Source organism: Nuphar pumila, chromosome 7, assembly GCF_984573655.1.
Source record: "Nuphar pumila chromosome 7, dmNupPumi1.hap1.1, whole genome shotgun sequence".
In the NCBI taxonomy this organism is placed as follows: domain Eukaryota; kingdom Viridiplantae; phylum Streptophyta; class Magnoliopsida; order Nymphaeales; family Nymphaeaceae; genus Nuphar; species Nuphar pumila.
In genome coordinates, this window is record NC_143255.1 from 111,013,617 (window position 1) to 111,041,009 (window position 27,393).

General features: G+C 36.3%; 1 protein-coding gene across 1 annotated transcript in view; it reads right to left on the minus strand.

The window, feature by feature from the left end:
* Window positions 1–26,901, minus strand: part of LOC149832928 (SH3 domain-containing protein 2-like) — a 47,456-nt gene extending 20,555 nt beyond the window's left edge. Inside the window, exons 1-4 of the mRNA XM_090014784.1 lie at window positions 26,774–26,901; window positions 24,721–24,843; window positions 24,576–24,645; window positions 24,335–24,486 (exon numbers count right to left, since the gene is read on the minus strand). Of these exons, the coding sequence (XP_089870910.1) occupies window positions 24,335–24,486; window positions 24,576–24,645; window positions 24,721–24,843; window positions 26,774–26,821 (393 nt within the window). The 5' untranslated portion in view covers window positions 26,822–26,901. The remainder of the gene's footprint in view (window positions 1–24,334; window positions 24,487–24,575; window positions 24,646–24,720; window positions 24,844–26,773) is intronic.
* Window positions 26,902–27,393: the final 492 nt, after the last annotated feature.

Here is a 27,393-nt window from a genome sequence, read left to right on the forward strand (position 1 = left end):
TTGGTAATATAAATTGCACTTTTATTATCACAACATAGTTTTGTGGGCCCTTGAACTTGAATATTCATATCTTCCAGCAAGTTGCGAATCCAAACAATCTCCATGGTAGTAGATGCCATGGCTCTATATTCGGCTTCTGTGGATGAAAGTGAGACCTTATGTTGTTTCTTGCATCTCCAAGAAATTAAAGATTCTCCTAAAAAAATACAAAAACCAGTGGTGGAGTGACAGTTATTTGGGTCACCTCCCCAATCAGAGTCAGTATAAGCAATTAAATTCAATTCAGAAGAAGAAGATAGAAATACCCCATTGTTTACTGTACCCTTTATGTATCTGATGATGCGGAGAATGGCACTCATATGAACTGAAGTAGGTGCATGTTGAAACTGACTAGCAACATGTATAGCATGAGAAATATCAGGCCTCGTAATGCTGAGATACGTTAAAGATCCAACCAGTTGCCGGTAAGGTGTGAGATCTTTTAGGAGAATCCCATCATCAATCTTCATCTTTGAACCTACTATTTCAGGAGTTTCACAGACCTTGTCATCTGTGATTCCTGGTCTGTCAAGAATGTCACAAGCAAGTTTAGTTTGAGACAAAAAATAGCCTCTGTGAGAATAGGCAACCTCAATTCCCAAAAAATATGTCAGAAATCCTAAGTCTGACATTTCAAATCTTGAAGTCAGGATAGATTTAATGCTCTTGATTCCTTTGACATCATCACCTGTTATTAACATATCATTAACATATAACAGTAATATAACAATCTCTGCATCAGATTTCTTAACAAACAATGCAGTGTCAGTATAGCATGAAGTAAAACCATTTTCAGTCATTACATTGTTAAAACCTATCGTGCCAAGCCTTGGGAGCTTGTTTCAAGCCATAAAGAGCTTTACGAAGACGAAGAACTTTATTTTTAGGAATTTCCATACCAGGTGGAGCATCCATGTAGACTTCTTCATTAAGATCACCATTTAGAAAGGCATTTTTGACATCCATTTGGTAAATATTCCATTTTCTAATGGAAGCAATGGTGACGAGACATCTAACAGTAACCATACGAGCTACTGGAGCAAATGTCTCTTCATAGTCAATCCCGTATTCTTGACTATACCCTTTAGCTACAAGACGAGCTTTATACCTCTCAAGAGATCCATCACTCTTTGTTTTGACTTTGAACACCCATCGGCATCCTATAGTTTTCTTTCCACTGGGAAGCGTTTGAAATTCCCAAGTGTTGGCTTTCCTAAGCGCTTTGAGTTCATTCTCCATGACTTCTCTCCATTCAATACATCGTTTGGCATCTTCAAAATTTTTTGGTTCAAAATATGAGTGAATGGCACTTAAGCAAGCCCGATATTTAGGAGAGAGAATCAAAAGATACGAATCTAGAGGGAGTTCTTCTAGTTCTTTCGGTTCTTCTAGGGTTTGAATCATGTGAGGGGATAGATTCGCTAGGTTCACTATATTGCTCAATAGCACTTCTAAAGGGGAGTCTATCTCTATGAGTATAGGTGATAGGGTCTCTAGTTATATTTTCTTCTTGAGAGGTAGTAGGGTTAGAGTTATTGTTGATTTCAACCACTTCATTGTCACTGTTATATGTTGATTCATCATCACTAGAGATATCATCATCTTTAGATAAAAGATCAAAGAGAAAGGAATAGTCAGTAATTTCTAAATGAGATTCATTCTTTTCAAAACCACTATCATTTTCTAAAAATGTTACATTCCTTGAGACATATAACTTATCATTTTTAGTATCATAACATCGAAACCCTTTTTGGGTTTCGGAGTAGCCAAGAAAAGCACAAGGAATGGCTTTAGGTGAGAGTTTATCATTCTTATCTGTAAGGACAAAGCACTTACAACAAAAAACTCTCAATCTATTATAATCGGGTTCTTTTTCATATAGAGTTTCGAAAGGAGAGATTTTATCTAAATTTTTGAATGAAAGACGATTAATAAGATAAACTGAAGCAAGAACCGCTTCGGCCCAAAATTTTTTTGGAATACTTTGGGAAATAAGAAGGGTTCTAGTGGTTTCAATGATATGCCTATGCTTCCTTTCGGCTAACCCATTTTGTTGTGGGGTCTTAGGACACGATTTTTGATGGACAATACCATAGTCTTCAAGATATTTCTTAAATTCATTGGAAAGATATTCGCCTCCAGAATCGGTCCTAAAAATCTTTAAATTACTATTAAATTGATTCTTAATTATCATATGATATGATTTAAAACATGAAAACACTTCGTGCTTATGTTTAAGGAAATATATCCAACAATATCGAGAAAAATCATCTACAAAAATCACATAATAGGCAAAGCCTCCCTTGGATATGACGGGTGCCGGTCCCCAAACATCCGAATGAACAATTTCAAAAGGTTTTGTGGTAAACATAGATCTTTGTTCAAAAAGGCATACTTCTCATTTTTCCAAGAATACAATCATTACAAGAGAAAGTATTTTTACAAAGATTTTTAATAAAATGCAAATAGGATAACTTGGTGATGTTGGGATGACCAAGTCTTTCGTGTCAAACATTTATGTCTTTATGTTGGGCCACATTACAAAAAGGGGTTTTAGGGATTTGGAGAGAATCCACATAGTACAAGTCTCCCTTCCTAGAGCCTTCCCCAATCAACTTCTCGGACCGGTGATCCTGTATTAAACACTTATTAGATGAAAATTGAATGTCACATCCAAGGTCCGAGAGTTGAGAGACGGAAAGTAAGTTCAAATTCAATTTAGGTATAAATCTAATTTTGGGAATAAAAAAATTTTGAGTTTCAAAGTTTCCAATCCCTTTAATTTCAAGAGAAGTGCCATCCGCAGTTGAAACAAAAGATGGTGATAAACTTTTAGAATATTCAGAAAGAGAAGAGATGTTTGGAGACATATGAAAAGATGCATCCGAATCTAAAAGCCAAGAAGTTTTACCTGGAGGAGAAGGAGTGGATACGGTGGCACCGGAAATAGCTCCCTTAAGAAGAGGTTGAAGAGCTTCCATAATTTGATTTAGAGATAGAGCTCCACTTGTAGATTCCTCTTTTTGTGATTGAGATGTGGTTGCCATTGCAAGTAGTTTCTTCCATTTAGGACAAACCGGTTTGATGTGACCGGGTTTCTTGCAAAAGTGGCACACAATTTTGCTATTGTCCCTTCTTCCGCCTTGACCACCATTGTATCCTTGATTTTGGTTTTTAAAGTGAGGAGGTTTATATGTCCTCAAGTTGTTGCCAGGCCTAGACACGGCATTAGCTCCATCACATTCATCTTGATTTGTGGGCATTGCAAGAACACTTGGATTTTGCTTGCTAATGCCCATACGAGTTTCCTCTCCACTTGGTAATAACATCTTCAATGGAAGGAGATGTGAAAGAAGATAGAAGAGAGGACTGAATTTGTTCAAATTCGGGTCGAAGACCATTTAGGAAGTTAAAGAAGTGATCTTCCTCTAATTGCTTGTATCTAAGTTCAATAGCTTCGCCACTCCACTTGGGCTCAAGCATAGCAAGCTCATCCCAAATAGAGGATAATTCAGCAAAGTACTCACGAATAGACATCTCATTTTGTTGTAGGGTCAAGGCCCTCTTTTGAAGATAGTACTTGTGAGATAAGTCTCGTGAAGTATACATCTTTTCAAGATAATGCCAAGCTTCGGAGGCTTTCTTGAATTTGATGATATTGGCATTGATCTTGGTTTCAACGGATGAGAAGATCCAAGATAGGATCTTAAAGTTTCTCATTTCCCATTCCTCATGTTTCTTTGAATATTCTTTAAGAGCTTTTTGTCTTTCTTCTCCTTCAAGAATTTTGATTTCTCCTCTTTCAACCATCGTAATTTTTTGTTCGGGTTCTGTTATGGAACCTTGAACATATCCCTAAAGCCCCTTTCCTTTAATATGAGCTTCCATATTTCCGGCCCATACATGATAATTGGAACCATTGAGCTTAAAGCCAAGAGAGAAATGAGAGTCTTTTTCACCCATTAGAGAGATAAGATGAAGGAGAAAAATACGTACCACAAAGAGATTTTAACTCTTACTTGTTGTAGTAATCTTCCAAAATATTTGATGAAGAGAAGTCTTCACGCCAATCTCGAAAAAATTGAAGGCACGCTTTTCGAGGCACTCAATATTGTGAAGAATCACAAGACTTTCCTTCTCAAGCAACCTTGCTCTGATACCATGTGAAAATCTCTATAAAAAAGGATTTTGTGTACAAACACAATACTAGAAACACAAAGTGTGCACAAAGGCATAAAAGGAGAACTCTCAAAAGTGCACAAAGGCACCGATACAAATGCACAAAGGCATAAAAGGAGAACTCTCACAAGTGCACAAAGGCACGGATACAAATGCACAAACGTAAAAAAAATATCAACTTCAATATGTTGGGTCCCAAAAGAGGGCTTTACAAAAGTGTAAGTTACAAGGGGGTAACACCCCATATTTATAATACAAGGGAGAGAGAGAATGAGGGAGTGTTGGGCTCCCAACGGCTCTAAATAGAGCTGTTGGGAGTCCAACAGCTCTCTCTACTTTATGCTTTTTGACTTGGTCAAAAAAGCATAAAGCCAAATAAGTCCAAAAACTAAACTAAAAAAGAAAAAGAAACCTAACCTAGTTAAATAAACTAACCTAATCCTAACTAAACTTAAAAGTAAACTAAAACTATGAGATTACATATTGAATTATGTTACATTATTTAACACCCCCAACGGTCACAATTGTGACCGTTGGGGGCCCCAACGACTCCATTGTGGGGCCCCTTTTCGGTATCCCAAAATACATTTAAAAATAAAAAAACAAAAAATAAAAAACAGCAAAATAAAAGAAATAAAACAAGTACCCTTATTGGGTACTTGTGAAAAGACCATAATACCCCTATCGGGTATTATGGTAAATACATCTATATTTATATATATAGAGATGTATTATTACATATTATTACATATGTCTTAACAGACATGCCCCGACAGGGGTGCGGCTTCGGACACGAGGCAGACTCGGTCAACGCACAGGGGCCGAGTCTATCCACCTTATAGACTCGGTCAACTTTGATCGAGCCTATTGTTGTCCATATTTAAAATTTATTTTGGACTCGGGTTGGGTCCGGATTCAGACCCGACCCAAATCCAAAATGTTTATCGGGGTCGGGGCCGAACCTTAAAGAGGCTACGCAGGGGGAGGAGCTTACGACAGACCCCTCCCCGCCGATCTTTCCCTCTCCCCCAGCCGTCCCTCGCTCCTCGTCCCCTTCAGTCTCGTCGGCGATCCAGACCCCGACGACCGTAGTCGTAGGCGACACCAGCCACCAGTGACCCCAACCACTGGTCCTCTCAGGTATGCCCTCCTCCCTCTTCTGTTCTTTTTCCTCTTCGTCCGGTAGGGGGCGAAGCCCCCTGCCTCGTTCCTGTTCTTCGACAGGGGGCAGAGGCCCTGGCCTGAGTTTATTTTTCGGCAGGGGGCTCCTCTGCCTCAGATTTGTTTTCCGATAGGGGGCTCCGCCCCCCTGCCTCAGTTTATTTTCCGACAAGGGGGCGGAACCCCTGCATCGGATCTGTATTCCGGTAGGGGGCTCCGCCCCGCCTGCCTCGTTCGTGTTTTCCGGCTGGGGGCGGAGGCCCCTGCCTCAGTTTATTTTCCTGTCGGGGGCTGCCGCCTGCGTCGGATCTGTTTTTTGGTAGGGGGCTCCGCCCCCTGCCTCAGTTTATTTTTCGGCAGGGGGCTACCCCCTGCGTCCGATCTGTTTTTTGGTAGGGGGCTCCCCTGCCTCAGATCTGTTTTCCGGCAAGGGGCTGCCCCCTGCCTCAGATATGTTTTCCGGCAGGGGGCTCCACCCCATACCTCAGTCGCAGGTTTTCGGCAGGGGGCGAAGCCCGCCTCGGATCTATTTTCTGATAGGGGGCTCTCCCCCCTGCCTCAATTTGTTTTTTCAGTAGGGGGCTGCCCCTTGCCTCAGTCGCAGTTTTTTGGTAGGGGGTAGAGCCCCCTGCCTCTGTTATTTTCTTTAAGGCATACAATTAGAGGGGGTGGAGCTCTTGTTACTATTTTTTGAAGTGTTTATTAACTTTATTTACATATTTTCTTTTCAGTTTTCACTTTTCAGATATAATGGCGAGTTCTAGTGGCAGTGTCAATACAATTGGTTCACATTCTAACTCTAAATTAAAAGTTTCTCAACCACTTTGGAGGCTTGTAAGAAAAGGGATAAAAGCTAATGGTGGTGGTGGGAATGTGCAGTTTCATTGTAATCTATGTACGACTGTTTTCACGGGTTCTTATACCCGTGTGAAAGCACATCTTTTGCATATTCGTGGTCAAGGAATTAAGCCATGTTCTGGGGTTGACAAAGACTTGTTAAAGCAATTAAAGAAAGAATAAGAGGAAGCTGAAAAGAAGAAAATTGCAGAGATGAGAAGTGATTCGATTAATCTGCCTTTTGCTATTACTAGTGATAAACAAGAAGAGTTTTTGAAGAAAAGAAAGATGAAAGGTAATAAAACAATACAAGGATCATTCAAAAACATGGCAAGAGCAGAAATTGATAAAAAGATTGGTCGATTCTTTTACTCAATCTCAATTCCTTTTAATGTAGCTAGAAGTCCATATTGGAAAGATATGATTACATCTTTGGTTAATTATAATTTGAATGGTTATGTGCCTCCTAGTTCAGAAAAACTAAAAACAATCGTTCTTGCAGAGGAAAAAAATAGAATTGAAGACTTGTTAGAGACCCAAAAATTTGCATGAAAATGACATAGAGTGTCTATTATTTCTGATGGGCGGACTGATATACAAAGGCGACCACTAATAAACTTCATTGCTTACTCACTTAATGGGCCAATCTTTTTGAAGACTGTTGACGTATCTGGGAAGTATAAAGATGCTGAATATTTAAAGAGATTATTTGTTGAAGTGATAAAAGAAGTGGGTGAAGAAAGTGTGGTGCAAATCATTACTGACAACGCTCCAGTTTGCAGTCGTGCAAGAATGAATTTGGCAAGTGAGGATACGTATTCACATATTTTTTGGACTTCTTGTGCAGCACACAGTTTAAATTTGGTACTTAAGAGTATATGCAATCCATCAAAAGATGATGCACATGCACGTGAAATGTGTTTATGGATTGAGAAAATAGAGCATGATGTTCAAAATATTAGAAATTTTGTTGTAAACCATCATCATGCCCTTTTTATATTTAATAGGCATTCTGATCTCAAGTTATTGAAAGTTGTTGAAACTCGTTTTGCTTTTCTTATTGTTATGATGAAAAGAATTAAGAACTCAAAAATGCATTGATGATGATGGTGGTTGATAAAGATTGAGATTTTTATCGTACTGAAGATGATGTTAAGGCTCAAGCTATCAAAAAATGCATCTGTGATGATTTTTAGTGGGATAAAATTACATATTTTAATGAATTTACAGAGCCTATTTGAAAAATGTTGAGAGAAGTTGACAGAAATGTACCCATGCTTCATAGAATTTATGAAATGTGGGACAATATAATTGAAAAAGTTCAAAGTATCATCTTTAAACATGAGAAGAAAGATGTTGCACTTGATGATTCAGAATTTTACAATCATGTATATTTAGTTTTAGTGAGAAGATGGGATAAAAACAATACATCTTTGCATTGCATGGCACACTCTCTCAATCCAAAATATTGTGCAAAAAAATGGTTGACAGCAGGTGTTGGTCGTGTTTCTCCAAATGAAAATCTTGAGATATCAAGGAATAAAATGATATGTTGGGGAAGACTTTTTAATGATTCTCACATATTTAAGGTTGTAAATAGTGAGTTTGGAAAGTTCTTTAGTGGGAGATTTGATTCTTTAGCAACACTCGTGGCAAGGGACGAGAAAGATCTCCTTAATTGGTGGGCAACATATGGATCAGAGACACCAAATCTGCAACGCCTTGCAATGAAGTTGTTATCCCAACCTGCTACATCATCGTGTTATGAAAAAAATTGTATATATGCTCAAATTCACAATATTAAAAGAAACAAACTCACTAGTAAAAGAGCAGAGGATTTGGTTTATGTTCACTCTAATCTACGATTAATTTCTCGTTGCACCAAAGATGAGTATAGGTATTTTTTTTTCTTTTGTATTCAAAGTTTGTATTTAAATATTTGTATTCAAAGTTTGAAGTTAGATACTAAGTTAGTCATATTTTGATGCAGTTGTGGACCATCCAAGTATTGAGATGTAAATCTAGAAGATTTTGACTTGGAGGGAGAACATGATTTGCATACTATCAACATGGACTACCTCGATCCTGTTCTTCCTTTTAATTCAGACGATAAGGCAGATTTATGATAAGTTTTGTTGTTATCACACTCACAAGTTTCTTTATGTGTTATATTTTGGTAAGTTTGTGTTGTTACTTCAATAGAATTACTTTTTTATTTTTGCTTTAAAATTTACAATCTTATTATTAATTTATTGTTATGTATATAATTATATATATATATATATATATATATATATCTGAGTCCCCATGTCCAAAATTTTTGAAATTGTGCCGCACCCATGTGACATAGATATTAAGAGAGATGCAAACAATGAAAATCATGCACATATATATATATTTATCACAAAAGACATTAATGTATAACAATCATAGATTTTCATCATTATTAATACTAAGAAAGAATAACTCAACAAATCATCTTTGCACAACGGAAGATATAAATAAGCATGGATCAATTAGAAGCAATATTTAAAGTAACAGCTAATGCATATATGAATGAACCATGCAATAATTTAGAATCAATAAAGAAGTCACATATGAACCAATAATCAATAAACAATCTTTCACACATGCTCGGAAATAAGCAAAAAATAAAAGAATCCCAATGAGGATTCACACAAATACAATAGAAGTGCCCAAGCACTCAAGAGCAATCAAATGAACATAATAGCCACTATGGGCATGCACATATGAGATTTTACTAATGAAATGCTTAGAAAAGCATATAATGAAATATGTGAAATTTACAAAAAACAAAGTGCAAAAGCACATACAAGTCCAATCATTGACAACACAAAGATACAAAGGCACAATATAAGCACAAAAGTGCATAAGCACAAGCCCACTATGGGACAATACACAAAGCCAACAAAGGGCAACATAAGCAAAAAAAGAATATATATTTGTTTAGTGAATATATGCTTGAAAAAAAACATAACCTTATGCAAATCATGCAAGACAATTAATCATGGGATAACTCATGCAACTAAAGCATATACAATGCAAAATGCATAAAAATATTTCAACAACCATTTTTTATAAAAGAGAAAATGAGTTTAGAAAAATTACGAATAGATTTTAAAAAATCTCATACATCATAATGAATGAATTTTGTAAATTAAAATACTGGTTTAACCACCACAAGTAATCACCTCTTAGGCCTCCAAACCTCAAATATCGAGTGTATTAGCGACTAGAACAAGGGCATAATCATCATGCCACTAAAGGGCCAAAGACACACATGAAAGTGTGTATAAACATCTCTTGTCTACATATAATGACACGTCTATCAGCGACTAGAACAAGAGCATAATGCCAATGAAGGTCTAAAATCACACACGAAGGTGTGAATAAACATCTCTTGTCTAGATATAATGACACTCAAAAAACAAGTGTATCAACGACTAGATCAAGAGTATAATGCCAACAACGGGTTAAAATCACACACGAAGGTGTGAATAAACATCTTTTGTCTAAATATAATAACACTAAAAAATCAAGTGTATCAGCAACTACATCAAGAGTATAATGCCAACAATAGACTAAAATCACACACGAATATGTGAATAAACATCTCTTGTTTACATATAATGACACTAAAAAATCAAGTGTATCAACGACTAGATCAAAAATATAATCTCAATGCCAACAAAAGGCTAAAAACACACGAATGTGTGAATAAACATCCTTTGTTTACATATAATGACACTTAGATAAGAGGAAGAAGAAAACACCCGAGGTAAGAAGGCTTGTAATGTAAACACACTAATGACATCAATAAGAATATCAATTTTGACAATCTTTCGAAAAACCATGGTTTCAAAAATAGATAGCCATCACAGATAAACAGAGTTATAAGCATCCATAATAATAATGGCCATACAACAAATGAGTGAAACACCACACTTAGATCCTGTTAAAATGTAAACTGTAATATATATATATATATTATTTAATATTATTATATTTTCTTTTATTATTTTATTTTTCTTTATTTTCTTTTTTAGCATCTAGTTCAATAGAAACTAGATATTTGATCCAAACTTGACTGTGCAAATAGTTGTTGGAATGTAGTCCAACAGCTATAATAATAAATGTTGTTGGACTGTAGTCCAACAGCTATATTAAGAGACGTTGGAATCCAACGTCTCTTTTGGAGAGCTCAAAATGAGCTCTCCTCTCTCTTCCACTTTTTTGTATATATAAGGGTGAACCCCTTCAATGTAAAGGACCATGCTTCTTAAGCATTTTGTTCATGAATAAAGTATTATTTATTTTTCAAGTGTTCTTCCTTTTATACCCTTTCAAGGGTCATGCTTGTAGTGTCTCCAATAGACACTTGTTTGTGAGTTATTTGTGCATTTGTTGAAGACCACTATTTCATTACATGGTATCAGAGCTACGGAATCCTTAGATCTTGAAGTGCTTCCGCCTCAATTTCCGTGCCACATTTACAAAAGGTGTTTCGTCACCTTGTTCTTGGCTCAAGAAGATTTGTTTGAAGAAAGGCGAACTTGTGCTACAAAAAATTTTGGTTTTATATCCTCTCTTATTCCTTTGTCTACTCTTTTTCTTTTCTTTTTATTTTTCTCTCTCTCTCCTCCTATTTATTCCTCTCTTACCCTTGTAAAAGATGGATGACAATGATAAGAACACCATCATTCCTATGAAGCTAAATGATACTAACTATGTAATGTGGGCTTCGATTATGAAGCACCACATTTGGGGAAAAGGTTTATGGGGTATAGTGGATGGTTCCGATTTGGAACCTAAACTATCTCTTACCAAGAAAGAGGGTGATAAAGAGGTTCCTCTAACGGAAGAAGAGAAGAGTAAGGCGTTAGCCACTTATGAAAAGAAATGGAAAGAATGGAGGATAGGGCATGCAAAAATTATGCCATGGCTCATCAATAGCATAGACATTAAAAAATGCTCTAGTCTAGCTAAGTTTGAGCATGCCGATAAGGCTTGGGAATACGTCAAAAACATGTATTCCCTTAAAGATATTGCACATGTATGCAATTTACAAGATAAAGTTCGGACAATGACTCAAAAAGATAAAACTATTCGAGAATATTATAATGAGTTGTCCGAACTTTGGGAAGAGTTGGCTCTTCTTGAGCCCAAATGGCATTGTGCCGAAGACATCGAGCTTCGCCAAAAGCAACTCGATATGGAACATTTCTATCAATTTGTGAATGGTCTAAGGCCGGAGTTTGAATCCACCAAATCGGCCCTTTTACATCGTGGAAAAATTCTTTCTATTATTGATACTATAGAAGAGCTCACTATGGAGGAAAATAGACTTAGAAAAAGTACTCCAAAAGTTGATGATGACTCCGTTTTAGCTGTATCTAGACCGGGGAATCATACTCGTACTTACAAGCCGCCTCATTTTGGAAGGCAAAACGGCGACTTTGATAAAAGAAAAGTTATTTGTCATCATTGTCATGAACCGGGGCACTATAGGCCTCAATGTCCAAAGTTAAAAAGAAGAGAAGAAAAAAGAGTTGCATCTGTTGAATCTGAGTCAAAAGATCAAGATGCACCTGTGTCTATGGCTCAACTGATGGAAATCCTTCAACCTCTTCTCAAAGGGGTATCCTCCTCAACCGAAGCCTCAACTGGAGCGGCAGTTGCATCTTTCTCCGGTCCAGGTAACTTTCCTTGGCTTTTAGATTCTGGTGCTTCTTTTCATATGACCCCAAATGTTAATAGTCTATCCGAATGTCTTAAAAATAACTCAAGTGTGTCAAAGGTTTTTACAGCCGATGGCACATCTCTTGAAGTAAAAGGAATAGGATGTTTTGAAAATCTTCAAAAATCCAAAAGATTTTTTATCCCAGAAGTTAGATATATCCTTAAACTTAATTTGAATCTCTTATCTGTCTCGCAAATATCTGATTATGGATGTAATATCTCCTTCTCTTCTCATGGTTGTTGGGTACAGGATCGCCAGTCAGGGAAGCTGATTGGGGAAGGCCATAGAGAAGGAGGACTTTATTACATGGACTTTTTGGAATTACCCAAGAATGCATTTTGTTATAATATTCAGAAATTGAAATTGGATTTATGGCACAAAAGGCTTGGCCATCCTCATATGTCTAAAATTCAATATTTTCTAAGTTTGGAAAAATTTTGTAATTCTGAAAATTTTTCTTGTAAAGACTGCATTCTTGGCAAAATGAAAAGGTTACCATTTTTTAGTAGAACTTTTGTTTCCTCACGACCACTTGAGTTAATACATTCGGATGTTTGGGGCCCCGCACCAGTTATTTCCAAAGGTGGTTATACATATTATGTCATTTTTGTTGACGACTTTTTCTAGACATGCTTGGATTTATTTTCTTAAACATAAATCTGATGTCTTTGCTAACTTCCAAATATTTCATAAAATGGTTAAAAATAAGTTTCAAAATGATATTTCTGTTTTTCGCACTGATTCAGGGGGAGAAATTATGTCCAACGAATTCAAAGACTATCTCAATTTACATGGTATTACACATCAAAGATCATGTCCACACACTCCACAACAGAATGGCTTAGCCGAACGCAAACATCGACACATTATGGAAACTACTAGGACATTGCTAATTGCAAATCAAGTTCCAAAAAGTTTTTGGGCTGAAGCGGTCCTAACTGCCACCTACCTCATTAATAGGATGCCATCTTCCTCATTAAAGAATACAACTCCAATAGAAAAACTTGTTAATTTAACTCCAGATTATTCTAGATTAAGAGTCTTTGGATGCAAATGTTTTGTTTTCACCAACAGAAATGACAAACTCTCTCCTCGTGCAATCCCATGTGCCTTTTTAGGATATGCTGATAATAAAAAAGGCTACAGGTGTTTCGATTTTCAAAATGACAAATTATATGTGTCAAGAAATGTATCTTTTTTTGAAAAAGAAAGCTTCTTTGAATTTGAAAAATCCAAGGATGTCACTGAATACTCGTTTTTAATTGATCCAACTTCAAAATCCAATGAATGTGATGTTGGATGTGACCTTGACAATGATCAAAGTCCTATTGTTGTTGAAAATGATGATAATGAAGAGCAAATCCATAGGGATGTTAGTCTACAATATTCAAGACGTAGAGAGCAAAATCTTCCATGTGCATTACAAAAATACTCTGAAGTCTCACCTAGAAGAACGTCTAGAATCTCTAAACCTCTAGAAAAAATTGTCTTATGAATCTTTTTCACCCACGTATAGGGCCGCCATTGCATTAATACAATCATATGTTGAACCATCATCCTATTCTCAAGCAAAAAATCATATAGAATGGATAGAAGCCATGAAAATAGAATTGGATGCACTAGAAAAGGCCAATACTTGGACGATACAAGATATTCCTCCGGGTAAGAAACCTATAGGTTGTAGGTGGGTATACAAAGACAAAACCAAAAGTGATGGGACCTTGGAAAGATATAAGGCCCGTTTAGTAGCAAAAGGATATGCCCAAGAGTATGGCATCGATTATGAAGAAACATTTGCTCCTATGGCCCGTATGACCACTGTTAGAACTTTAATAGCCTTTGCCTCCATTAGAACATGGTCTATCTTTCAATTAGATGTCAAAAATGCTTTCCTGAATGGGAATCTCGTTGAAGAAGTATACATGGAAGCCCCACCTGGTATTAGTATCCCTAAGGGTAAAGCTCTTCGTCTAGAAAAAGCTCTTTATGGTCTTAAACAGGCTTCAAAAGGCTGGTATGACCGATTTAGTCATGTTATACTTGATATTGGTTTTCAACCTTGTTTAACTGACACTGCTTTGTTTGTTAAGAAATCTGATGCAGGCATCATTATTCTTCTTCTCTATGTGGACGATATGATCATCACTGGAGGCGACAAACATGGAGTTGCAAATATCAAATTTCTTCTTAAAACTCACTTTGAAATGACTGACTTAGGTTTATTAAGATATTTTTTAGGCATTGAAGTTGCTTATTCCCCTCGGGGGTATTTGATATCTCAATCTAAATTTGCTCTTGATATCGTTTCCAGGTCTGGAATTACAGATGATAAGAAAGTAGACACTCCAGAAGTTGTCAATGTTAAAATGAAAATTGATGATGGAGAACTTCTTGATGATCCTACTCCTTATAGACAGCTTGTTGGAGCTCTTTCTTATCTTTCCATTACTAGGCCAGATATAACTCATGTGGTTCATACAGTCAGTCAATTTCAGCATGCTCCCACCTTCGTGCACATGGGAGCGATTTTGCGTATTATTAGATACTTAAAATCCTCTCTTTCACGAGGACTCTTCTTGTCTGCTTCATTTTCATTAAATTTAATTGCATATACTAATGTTGACTGGGGAGGTGATCCCAATAATAGACACTCAACTACTGGTTTTTGTGTGTTCCTAGGTGAAACCTTAATTTCGTGGAGGTGCAAGAAGCAGCAAAAAGTCTCTCTTTCCTCCATCGAAGCTGAATACAGAGCCATGGCAACCACCACTATGGAGGTTGTTTGGCTCAGACGATTGCTAGCGGATATGGGAGCTAAAGCAACGCAAGCTTCAAAGATGTGTTGTGACAACAAAAGTGCGATCTACATTGCAAGCAACCGGACATTCCATGAGCGTACTAAACACATTGAGATGGACTGTCACTATGTCAGAGAGGAATACTTACATGGAACCATTGATCTGCCATATGTTACATAAGAATATCAATTAGCAGATTTCTTCACCAAGCCTCTCGCTGCTCCCAGATTTCACTTCCTCTTAGACAAACTTTCGCTCATTGTACCGTAAGTTTGAGGGGGAGTGTTAAAATGTAAACTGTAATATATATATATATATATAATTTAATATTATTATATTTTCTTTTATTATTTTATTTTTCTTTATTTTCTTTTTTAGCATCTAGTTCAATAGAAACTAGATATTTGATCCAGTCAAGTTCCTGTTGGAACTTGACTGTGCAAATAGCTGTTGGACTGTAGTCCAACAGCTATAATAAATGTTGTTGGACTATAGTCCAACAGCTATAATAATAAATGATGTTGGACTGTAGTCCAACAACTATATTAAGAGACGTTGGAATCCAACGTCTCTTTTGGAGAGCTCAAAATGAGCTCTCCTCTCTCTTCCACTTTTTTGTATATATAGGGGTGAACCCCTTCAATGTAAAGGACCATGCTTCTTAAGCATTTTGTTCATGAATAAAGTATTATTTATTTTTCAAGTGTTCTTCCTTTTATACCCTTTCAAGGGTCATGCTTGTAGTGTCTCCAATAGACACTTGTTTGTGAGTTATTTGTGCATTTGTTGAAGACCACCATTTCATTACAGATCCAGACATTAAACAATTGCCAGTTAGAGCCACACTATAAGTTGACAATCTAAACTGACATAAAACGAAGTGCACACAACTCACCCCAACAAACATCTCTGAATCAACAAAAGCATACATGGATTCAGAGGCCAATCAACTATCAATAAGATCCAAGATTAATGTCAACACGACATACATAAACTTTGATAATTGCAGATTGATAAGATGGCATGAGGTGCACACACAACTCACCTCAACGGCTAACCCTGACCCAACAACAAGGCCAAGAGAAATGATGGCTTTAGGGCAGTCAAATCCCTGCCTGCCAAAGTCCACTCAATCAGAGTGTTCTCAAATCCCAAGTCAGGTGTGACTCATCAAATACCAAAGCACAGGAAAAGCTACTAGTAGATCCTATTCCTTTCCTCCATTAGTGTATCATTGGAGGATAACAATCCCTTGTTTAAAGTCCGAAGGGACTAGAACAATAGAGTTGTTACTCATAGTAGTAGCCGCTGCTTGTTTGAGCTGACTTGCTTATCTTGTTCCACAGTCCTACAATCAGGAAAGGACAGGAAGGGCCCTGCTTCGAGAATTAAGATACCTTACCCGGCCTTTTTTTGAGTTCTTTTTCGAGTCGGGCACGAACCGACAGAAAGGCAAAACCAGAGTTACCAGTCGAGGAAGCGGGAGCGGGAAGCGATACGGGAAGCGGGAGCAGGAAGCGAGGCACTTTCAAAAATTTAGGAAGCGGGGAAGCGTGGGACCACTTAGAAGAAAATTCTGAACCGTCTCGGAAACGACCTAGGAAGCGAACCGGAAGCGACTTAGGACGCGAACCGGAAGCGAAAAAAAATGAAAAAAATGGGGAAGCGAGGGGGAAGCGAGGGGGAAGCGTGGGGGAAACGTGGGGGAAGCGTGGGGGAAGCGCGCTTCCCATTTATGGGAAGCGCGTCCCATAAAAGGGGGACGCGCTTCCCATAAAAGGGAAGTGCGCTTCCCAAAAAAGGGGGACGCTTCCCCTCACGCTTCGGAAGCGCGACGTTTCGCGCTTCCGAAGCGCGCTTCCCCTTTTGCCTAGGCGCTTCCGGTAACTCTGGGCAAAACCTCTTAAAGCAATCTTTGCCCTCCTTATTGGCTATGCAAAAAAAAGGCCAGTCTACCTGTTCCGACGCACATGCAAAGGTTGAATAAGGGTGACAGTACCTGTTCCGATGCATCATATAAAATTTTGTGATGGACAAATCAAGATGACATAAAAAGGCAATACATACTCACATGATTCAATTTCCAAATAGGTGAGTTCATATTAAATATCCGATTTGAAAAGACAAGTTTCAAATCAAATCCAAAAAAAAAGTTAGGTAAAAACATTAATATAAAAATTAGTGCAATCATATCACAACAATATGTCAATGGATGCAATTATATGCAATACAAGATGTCTCATGATAATTTTCACAATCTTGAATAAGCAAATAGCAAGTCATGCCCAATATAAGCACTCTTCGTAGAGGTGGTGGAATTATGAAGTTTGAGAATCCTTCAAAAGATCATAAACCCACCAATGAGAACCAAGTGTACTAAGCACATCTCATACAAAAGATCAATAAATCTCATTAAACACATCTCATACAAAAGATCAATAAATCTCATTAAAGAGACAAGAACACATATGACTAAGAAGTTAGAGCTAAATCATAAGTCTATTATGAAGCAATTGAAGACAATCAAATGGAGATTCCCAAAGAGCTATATAGATTCACATATATATCATCACACTAAACAAGAGATTTTTCTCATAATGTAACATTTTTTAATAAGCATGATGTAGAATATCAATGCGCAAGAGAGAAATCACAAAAGATAAACACATTTTTTATACGATAACAAGTCATGCTTATGCTTTTCAATAATTAAGACATATACCAAAAAGAAAATCTTAATCCAAGACGTGTCATTTGAAAATATTCTTTACTTAATAGAGCAATATTTCTCAAATATATATGAAATAACATATTCAAAAAGGCCTCATTAAAAAAAGACCACGATAAAAGATTATGCTTGATCACATCATAATATATTAAAAAAAATTCAAAGATAGTCCATACATATGTTAAGAAATATAAATTTTAGTATTTTTCATAACACAATATTATAAGCTACATATTCAACTTGAGTGAATAACTACAAAGGTGTTCTCTAAGGAACACACTCACAATACCCACAAAGGGAACAAAAAAGAGGTGTTCTAAAAGAACACAATCACAAATCCCACAAGAGGATACACAATAAGACACAATATAAAAATAAATATTTTTGATCAAATGAAATGAGTGTGTAAAAGCATATGCAAAATATAGTTTTTCACTACACATATCCATAATCTAAGACATCAAAACATCACAATTTCCACATACTTCACAAAGGATGCACCAGTTTCCCTGGCCTAACTAATGGAGATTCTTCAGCCTCTCATCAAAGGTGCCTCTTCCTCATCTGAAGCTTCAACCGGCGCAGCAGCCTCATCGTTTTCTGATCCAGGTAAAATTTCTTGGCTCCTTGACTCTGGTGCATCTTTTCATATGACCCCAAATAATCAAAGTCTATCCAAATGTGTTAAAAATAAAACAAGTGTGTCAAAGGTCTTTACTGCTGATGCGACTTCTCTTGAAATAGAAAGAATAGGAAATTTTGAAAAAAAATTATAAAACAAAGAATTTTTTTATTCCAGAAATTAGACATGTTCACAAATTAAATTTAAATCTTTTATCTGTATCTCAAATTTCTAATTATGGGTGTAATATTTTCTTTTCTTCTCATGATTGTTGGGTACAGGATCGCCAGTCAGGCAAGCTGATTGGGGAAGGCCATAGAGAAGGAGGACTCTATTACATTGATTTTTTGGAAACGCCGAAGAAAGTTTTTTGTTATAATATTCAAAAAATAGAGTTAGAATTGTGGCATAAGAGACTTGGTCACCCACATATAGCCAAAATCCAACATTTTCCAAATCTAGGAAAATTTTGTAACTCTGAATCATTTTATTGTAAAGATTGTATTCTCGGCAAAATGAAAAGATTACCATTTCAGAACAGAACCGTTTTCTCTTCAAGACCACTTGAATTAATACACTCGGATGTTTGGGGTCCTGCACCAGTAATTTCTAAAGGAGGATTTGTTTACTATGTTATTTTTGTCGATGATTTCTCCCGACATACGTGGATTTACTTTCTCAAACATAAGTCTGAAGTATTTTCATACTTTCAAACTTTTCATAATATGGTTAAAAACAAGTTTCAAAATGATATTACTATTTTTCGCACAGATTCAGGGAGAGAGTTTTTATCCACAGATTTTCAAAATTATCTTAAATTGCATGGCATCACACATCAAAGATCTTGTCCTTATACACCTCAACAAAATGGACTGGCATAACGAAAACATCGCCATATTATAGAAACCAGTAGGACTTTATTAATAGCAAATCAAGTCCCGAAAGACTTTTGGGCAGAAGCTGCCTTAACTGCCACCTATCTCATTAATAGGATGTCATCTTCTTCGTTACAAAATATCACTCCCATTGAAAAACTTATGAACATTTCTCCAGACTACTCTAGACTAAGAATATTTGGGTGCAAATGTTTCATATTTACTGACAAAAATGATAAACTTTCCCTTCGTGTGATTCCATGTGCCTTTTTAGGATATGCTGAAAAACAGAAAGGTTATAGATGTTTTGACTTTAAAAATAATAGACTATATGTGTCTAGAAATGTTTCCTTTCTTGAAAAGGAGAGCTTCTTTGATTTTAGAAAATTAAAAGACGTCACTGAGTATTCCTTTTTGCTAGATCTAACATCAACATCTGATGAATATGACCTTGATTGTAACTTTGATGATGATCAAAGAATTATTGATCTTAATGTTGAAAATGAAGTTCATAGAGATACTAGTATTCAATATTCCAAGCGACAAGAGTCTAATCCTCCATGTGCACTTGAAAAATATTCTAACATTCCAACTAGACAATCATCCCGAGTCTCGAGGCCTCCAGGAAAGTTTGTATCATACGAGTCTTTCTCACCCACATATAGGGCAGTTATTGCATTAATTCACTCATATGAAGAACCATCCACATATTTTCAAGCAAAAAATGATATCAAATGGATAGAAGTCATGAAAGCTGAATTAGATGCACTTGAAAAGACTTCTACATGGAATATTCAAGATCTTCCTCCAGGGAAGAAAACTATAGGATGTCGATGGGTTTATAAAATTAAAACCAAGAGTGATGATACTCTTGAAAGATATAAAGCCCGTTTAGTAGCCAAAGGTTATGCCCAAGAATATGGGATTGATTATGAAGAAACCTTTGCTCCGGTGGCTCGTATGACAACTGTCTGAACCTTAATTGCCTTAGCTTCTATAAAAAAATGGTCTATTTTTCAAATGAATGTCAAAAATGCTTTTTTAAATGAAAAGCTAGTTGAAGAAGTATACATGGAACCCCTTCCTGGTTTAAGTATTCCTAAGGGTAAAGTCATTCGCTTAAAAAAAGCTCTTTATGGACTTAAACAAGCACCAAAAGCTTGGTATGATAGATTTAGTCGTGTTATGATTGATATTGGTTTTCAATTCTGTTTAACTGACACTACTTTATTTATTAAGAATTCTGATGTAGGGATCATTGTGCTTCTTCTCTATGTGGATGATATGATCATCGCCGGAAGCGATAAACAGGGAGTTAAAACAATCAAAACACTTCTTAAATCTCATTTTGAAATGACTGATTTGGGCTTGTTGAGATATTTTTTAGGCATTGAAGTTGCTTATTCTCCTAAAGGATATTTATTATCTCAGACTAAACTTGCTTTTAATATTGTTTTCAGGTCTGGTATTACTGATGATAAGAAAGTTGACACTCCAGAAGTTGTTAATGTTAAAATGAAGATTGATGATGAAGAACTTCTTGCAGACCCTACTCCTTACAGACAACTTGTCGAGGCACTTTCCTATATATCCATTACTAGACCAGATATAGCACATGTTGTTCACACAGCAAGTCAATTTCAACATGCTCATACTTCTGTTCATATGGGAGCAGTCATGCGTATTATAAGATACATCAAGTCCTCTCTTTCACGAGGACTTTTCTTATCTTCCTCCTCTTCTCTTGATTTAATTGCATAGACTGATGCTGATTGGGGAGGTGATCCCAATAACAGACACTCAACCACTGGCTTTTTGTGTCTTTTTAGGGGAATCATTGATCTCGTGGAGGTGTAAAAAGCAGCAGAAGGTATCTCTCTCATCCACCAAAGCTGAATACAGAGCAATGGCAACCACAACCATGGAAGTAGTTTGGCTCTGACGACTGCTTGCTGACATGGGAGATAAAGCAACAAAGGCTTCACAAATGTGTTGTGACAACAAAAGTGCGATCTACATTGCCAGTAACAGAACATTCCACGAACGCACCAAACACATCAAAATGGATTGTCACTATGTCAAGGAGAAATATCTACACAGGATAATTGATCTGCCATATGTCACTTCAGAATATCAGTTAGCAGACTTCTTTACAAAGCCTCTCACTGCTCCTTGATTTCACTTTCTCTTAGACAAACTTTCGCTCATTGTACCGTAAGTTTGAGGGAGAGTGTTAAAATGTAAAACTGTACATATATATATATATATAATAATATTATATTATATATATATATATTTTTTTTTTCATTTCTTTATTTTCTGTAATTTTTTTCCTTTATTTTTTGTCTCTATGTCATCTAGTTCAGTTTGAACTAGAATGACTGTTGCTAGTCAAGTCCTGTCTAGACTTGACTAGCAATAGAGTTGTTGGACTGACACAGTCCAACAGCTCTAAATAGAGTTGTTGGACTGTGTCCAACAACTCTATTGAGTCCTCTTTCAACTCTGTATATAAAGGGGTGCAGCCTCTCTTGTATTTAATTCCAATGCTTCTTAAGCAATTGGTTTTTCATATCAATAAAGAATACATTTTTATTTTTATTTTGTTTCCAGTTATACCCTTTTTAAGGGTTATGCTTTAGTGTCATTCTTGACACTTGCCCTTGTGAATCTAAGCTCGTGTTTCGAAGATCCCCATTTCATTTCAAGAAGTGCTCTGCATCAATTTGTCTTTGGAGGAGTTCTATGTCTTTGGGACAATGTCATCTAGGCTCAAGAAGAGCCAACTCGTTTCAAAGGTCAGACAACTCACTAAAATATTCCCTAATACTTTTTTCTCCTTGAGTCATAGTACGTACTTTGTCTTGCAAATTGCATATGTGTGCAATATCCTTAAGAAACTACATTCTCTTAAGGTAGTCCCATGATTTATTTGCATGTTCAAATTTAGTTAGACTCGAACACTTTTTTATGTCAACACTACTAATGAGCCAAGACATAATCTTGGCATGCCCCATTCTCTATTCTTTCCATTTTTTCTCATGACCATAGCATTGGTTTTTTCTACCTCCGTAAAAGGTACTTTTTCTTCTTCGATCTTAGTAAGAATTAGCTTGGGTTTCAAATCGGACCTATCCACTAATCCCCACAACCCTTTCTCCCATATAAGGTGCTTCATGATTGAAGCCCATGTTACATAGTTTGTGTCGTTGAGCTTGATGGGTTTTATGGAGACATTATCATTGCCATCCTTGTTTACAAGGGCTAAAAGAGAATAGAAAAAAAAAGAGAGAAAAACAAAGAAGATCACGAGCACTCCACCACCAAGAAAGCTTCTTCAACGAAGAGCATCAACACAAGAGCACTTCACCACTAAGAGAGCACCTCCAATGAAGAGCATGAACACTCCTCCACAAAGTAAGCACCACAATCTTACAAGCACTTAAATGAATTTTGCAAAAAAGGCTTTAACTCTTCGAAATCTTGAGTGACACACTTCCCAATGCACCAAAAAATTAGTTTGATCTCCAAGCTCTGATACCATGAAAGGAAACAAGGTTTCTCAAAGATGTTCACCAAATCAACCAGGTGGACACTCAAAAAGTTCCACCAATCCACCAAAATAAACACACAAAGAACCACAAATAGGTTCACACACAAACACCCACTCAAGGGACAACAACAAGAGATAAAAATAAATATTTTATTGATCTCAACACATGCAAGAAGCATATATCAGAAGGGGAGTCATCCCCTATTTATATACATAAGGGAGAGTCTCTAGATAGACATTAGAGCAGGTCCAATGGCTCTATTTAGTGTCGTTGCGCCTGTCCCAAAGTCGGTTTTGACTAGTCAACTTTGTGTTGACTAGTCCAAAAGAAACTAGAAAAAAACAAAAAGAAACAACTTAGTTCTAACCTAGTTACATTGTAATATATATATATATATATATATATATATATATATATATATATATATATATATATATATGTACATAATGCACATACATATATACAATGTATATATATACATTTTTAACACTACTCAATTGCTTCTCAACACATCAAAAGACTAGATTAATTAAACATGAACTTGAACACTCTCTAGCTGAATTCTAAAACAAAACATGAAAATGAAGAAAACACAAATGGTGTTTTATGCTTAATGCACCCTCATGGTGGTCAGGGATAATCCACAGGTTGACCTCCCCAAAGCACTGCTGGACATTCTCTTTAGCAACAACATCAAATATATGATAAGAACTACATAGAAAACCCATCTCTATGGTATTTCAGTTGCTAAAGTGGCTGGACTGAAATAACCTTCCAGCAATAGAAACAAGAGCCCATGTCACACAGACACCATTTTGAACCCCACATGGTGTCCCCTTATATACTTTTGAAAACTTCATAAAAGTGGATGTATTCCTGTATTGGCATCCATATCCATGTGTCATAGATAAGAGACATACAGATAACTTGATAGGACAGACGTGGACTCGCAGGATCCAAGCCCCACTGTGCATATCAAAGAATCTCTACATGCTGTACTTTTTAAATAGAAATCCTAGCTAAGATTTTTATGCCAGTTACAAATTGTGGTTATTAAATACACTCAAAGAGGAGTTGCATTCTATCCTAACTACACCAAAGTCTTCTATTCCTCCAATAAAATATATTATTAACAACAAGTTCTTTAAAAAATTGATGAAATTTCAGGTGGAAGTAATCATTCTGCAAACATGGTAAAAAAATGAACATAAAATGAAAAAAAACAAGGAATGATAGGACATATATCATGACTATACCTGTAATGTTTGTGCTAATAAACGAGAAGTTTATCATCACTCAAATATATTATTGCAACGTGTGCAACCAACCAAATAAGTTAGGAGTAGGACATGGAAATTCAAAGTAGGCCAAGATGTGCACAATATCAAGAGAGGAAGATAAACATGCTCCAAAATTACAATTTGGAAACAAAAAAAGTCCTGACAGACACAAGGCCAACCTCACAAGATATCCATCAACCCACGCTATTGCCTAAAGACTAGCAATGCAATATCTGCAACCAAATGAAGTAACCTAAAGTACCAGAGAATCTAAAAACAAGGTGAATATGTAGATATCAATTACGAAAGATAAAGACACATAAAACTATAATGTTTTTTCAAAAGTTCAAAAGAATTGTGGTAGATAGGAAGGCAACATCTGCCTTTTATATTACCTAAGATTGTGTTATTGATATGATATTCTTAATAATCAGAACATAAGATTCCATCAGATAAATAAAAAACTAGTTGTTAGAGGCTCTGGTTAATCAAATTCAAACCTGTGTTCCCAAGGATTTAAGCATATTGCCACGTTCCTTTTCTATTTGAGAGCGAGCTCTCCCAAAAGTTAATGCAGCTTTTGCCAAGGTCCCACCACTAGTACAGGTATTCACAACACCATATTTCCTACTATCATCAGACAACTTGTTTCCTATCCAAACAGTTACAAGTTTTGGTTAAACGTCAGATTAAGTACTGATATTTCAAAGCCAGGTGAGTCTGCTGCTGCAGATAACTTACCAATTTCTACTTGCTTGGACCCATGAACGATAAAACCTTCTACACCACGAACAATGTCTCTTTGAAAATGCTAAAAGTAACAATAAATTAAACCTGATAACAAATAACAAACAAATCTTAAATGAATTAGAGGAAGGAGATTTACCTTTGCAGCACGAGTATATATGTATAGTTTCTCAAGTTTTTGATGCTGTAGAAGTTCAGCCTCATCTGTAATTACATTATCAGAACCTCCGTATCCACTTCCACCAAATTGCTTGAGAACAGCCTGAAATTTTTTAGAGATATCAATGTTTGACATGTTCTGAACATCTAATCAGATTTTAAGATTGGAACATTAAAAAAACTTGTTGAAGAGCCCATGATAAGAGTTCCAAGTTCCATCAAGCACTAGGAAGAATGCCAAACAAAGCGTATGCCACCAACCAAAAAATTAGGCTTCTGTTATATAGAAACCATCAGATCATAAAAGTTGATTAACAACAGAACATGCACACTATGGACAAAAGCAATGAGGAACTACAGAAATAATAAATGCATAACTGATGCACAATCTCCTATTATTTTGCTGATTATCACTTAAGTTTGCGAAGCATGCTCATTATAACAAAGCATATTAGAGATCAATGCATATGGCTGCATTATACACCTATGGCAGGATCAGCAGAGATGACACCTGCTGTTAAAGTCCACCACAATATCTACTTGAAACAACTAACAGAAAATTATGAAAAGATTGCATAATACAAGAAAAGGAGCTCCTGCTTCTTGCTCCTTCGACCGGAGGAAAGCAACCAGCCCAAGCTCCTGTCCAAGAGAGGAAGGCGGAAACACATTTTCTGCTGCTCATGCAGTAGCTGCTTCATTTAAAGTATCTTCGACCAATGTTCAGATGAAAGCAAGATATTGGCCAAATGTATTAAAGGGATTCACACATGATTCCGTCCCTACCAAATACAGGAAGATATCCACCTAAATAAGGAAGATGAAACCTTGTCACACCCACAAATTCTAGTTCTGTCCTCAGAAAAATACTGAAAATTAGGGAAATAAAATTTCCAACCTATCCACATAGCACAGAAATTTGGTTACTGATAATGCCTACCATATTCAAATAAAATCAAATACCAACACAAAATTTTCTAACAACTCTTGACTAAGAGAGTATAATTATTATGCCAACAAGAATATTCAACAAAATTGAGATAAATATACTACAATAAGTTAATGGTAATTCCTGGTACTTATCTAAATTAGACATCTTTTCTTGTGGGCTAAATAATATTGCCTCCACCAAATAACTACAAGATAGATGGGTGTGCATTGCAGCAATAGAATATGATGGTAGCATTGATTCACTAATACGACCAAAATAATCTGATCTTTTTTTCTTTTGCCAGTTCAGATAAATTAGTTCCACCAAATAGCTATGCGAATAAGATGGGTATTATATTCCAGTACTTGGTCTGTTGGGCATAACCTGAACGTCAATTTGCTGGCCTTAAGCAAAGCATTCTGATCGTATTTATCCTTCGTTTTATGCATAAGGAAAAACCCTACTACAACCGCAAATTTGCAGCATAAAATACAACAGTAGAAACAGAACAATCGAGTTTAGAACAAAGATTAAATAAATAAAAGAAGAAACCATCAACCAGATTGAATAAAAAATAAGAAAATAACAATGAAACGTGATACACAGGGCCATAATGTATCAAATTAATGGTTCAATTTCTAGGATAGCTTCACAAACCGAAAGGCAAAAATTGTGATGATGGCTCAAAAAATATAAACAGGAACCGTATCAGGAATTTGACATCATCAGTGATTGCGGAATCAAGTTCCATTCCCTTTCTTATGGTTCACGGGATCAACAACAGTAGAAACAGAACAATCGAGTTTAGAACAAAGATTAAATAAATAAAAGAAGAAACCATCAACCAGATTGAATAAAAAATAAGAAAATAACAATGAAACGTGATACACAGGGCCATAATGTATCAAATTAATGGTTCAATTTCTAGGATAGCTTCACAAACCGAAAGGCAAAAATTGTGATGATGGCTCAAAAAATATAAACAGGAACCGTATCAGGAATTTGACATCATCAGTGATTGCGGAATCAAGTTCCATTCCCTTTCTTATGGTTCACGGGATCAACATCTTTAGAGAGAGAGAGAGAGAGAGAGAGAGAGCACCTGTTGCTGCCTGGCGACCTGTTCCCGTAATCTCCTCAGCGCATCCATCAACCCCCTCACACGACCACCACCACCACCACCACCTTTGCGTTCAAACGAATCTCAGAAGAAGAAAGAAAAAAAGCACAAGGAAAAACGAAGATGGGAAGAGCCGGAGATTTTGGATCCTTTCTCACTCACTCTCCCTCTGCGTGAGGTTAGGCATGAGAATAGACCTCTGATTAGCAATAAACCATTTATAGTAACAGGTTTAACGATTATTTCCAGAAAAGGGAAAATTTACGTGTAGCTGCCCAACTTATCTCAATTTTACGTTTAATACCTGCAGAGTATACTATCAAAATTCTCAAAGCGGCTAAGTTTTCTAGAAATAACTCAAGCAGATATGCACAGGTTAATTTCAGTAAAGTTCTCAGACTAAAAACGTCAAGATGATAGTAAAGTTAAAATTTTAATAATCTAAAATTATCTTCATGCTTCTTTAATATTTTTAATATTTCTTAAAAACCATTCCTTTTTTCTAAGCTTGAGTTGGGCCACAAGACAGTGTTGTCAATCTCTTTGAAACCCCATTTCCTAAATCAAAGTTTCTCCTCGACCAATATCTAAAGAATAACTAT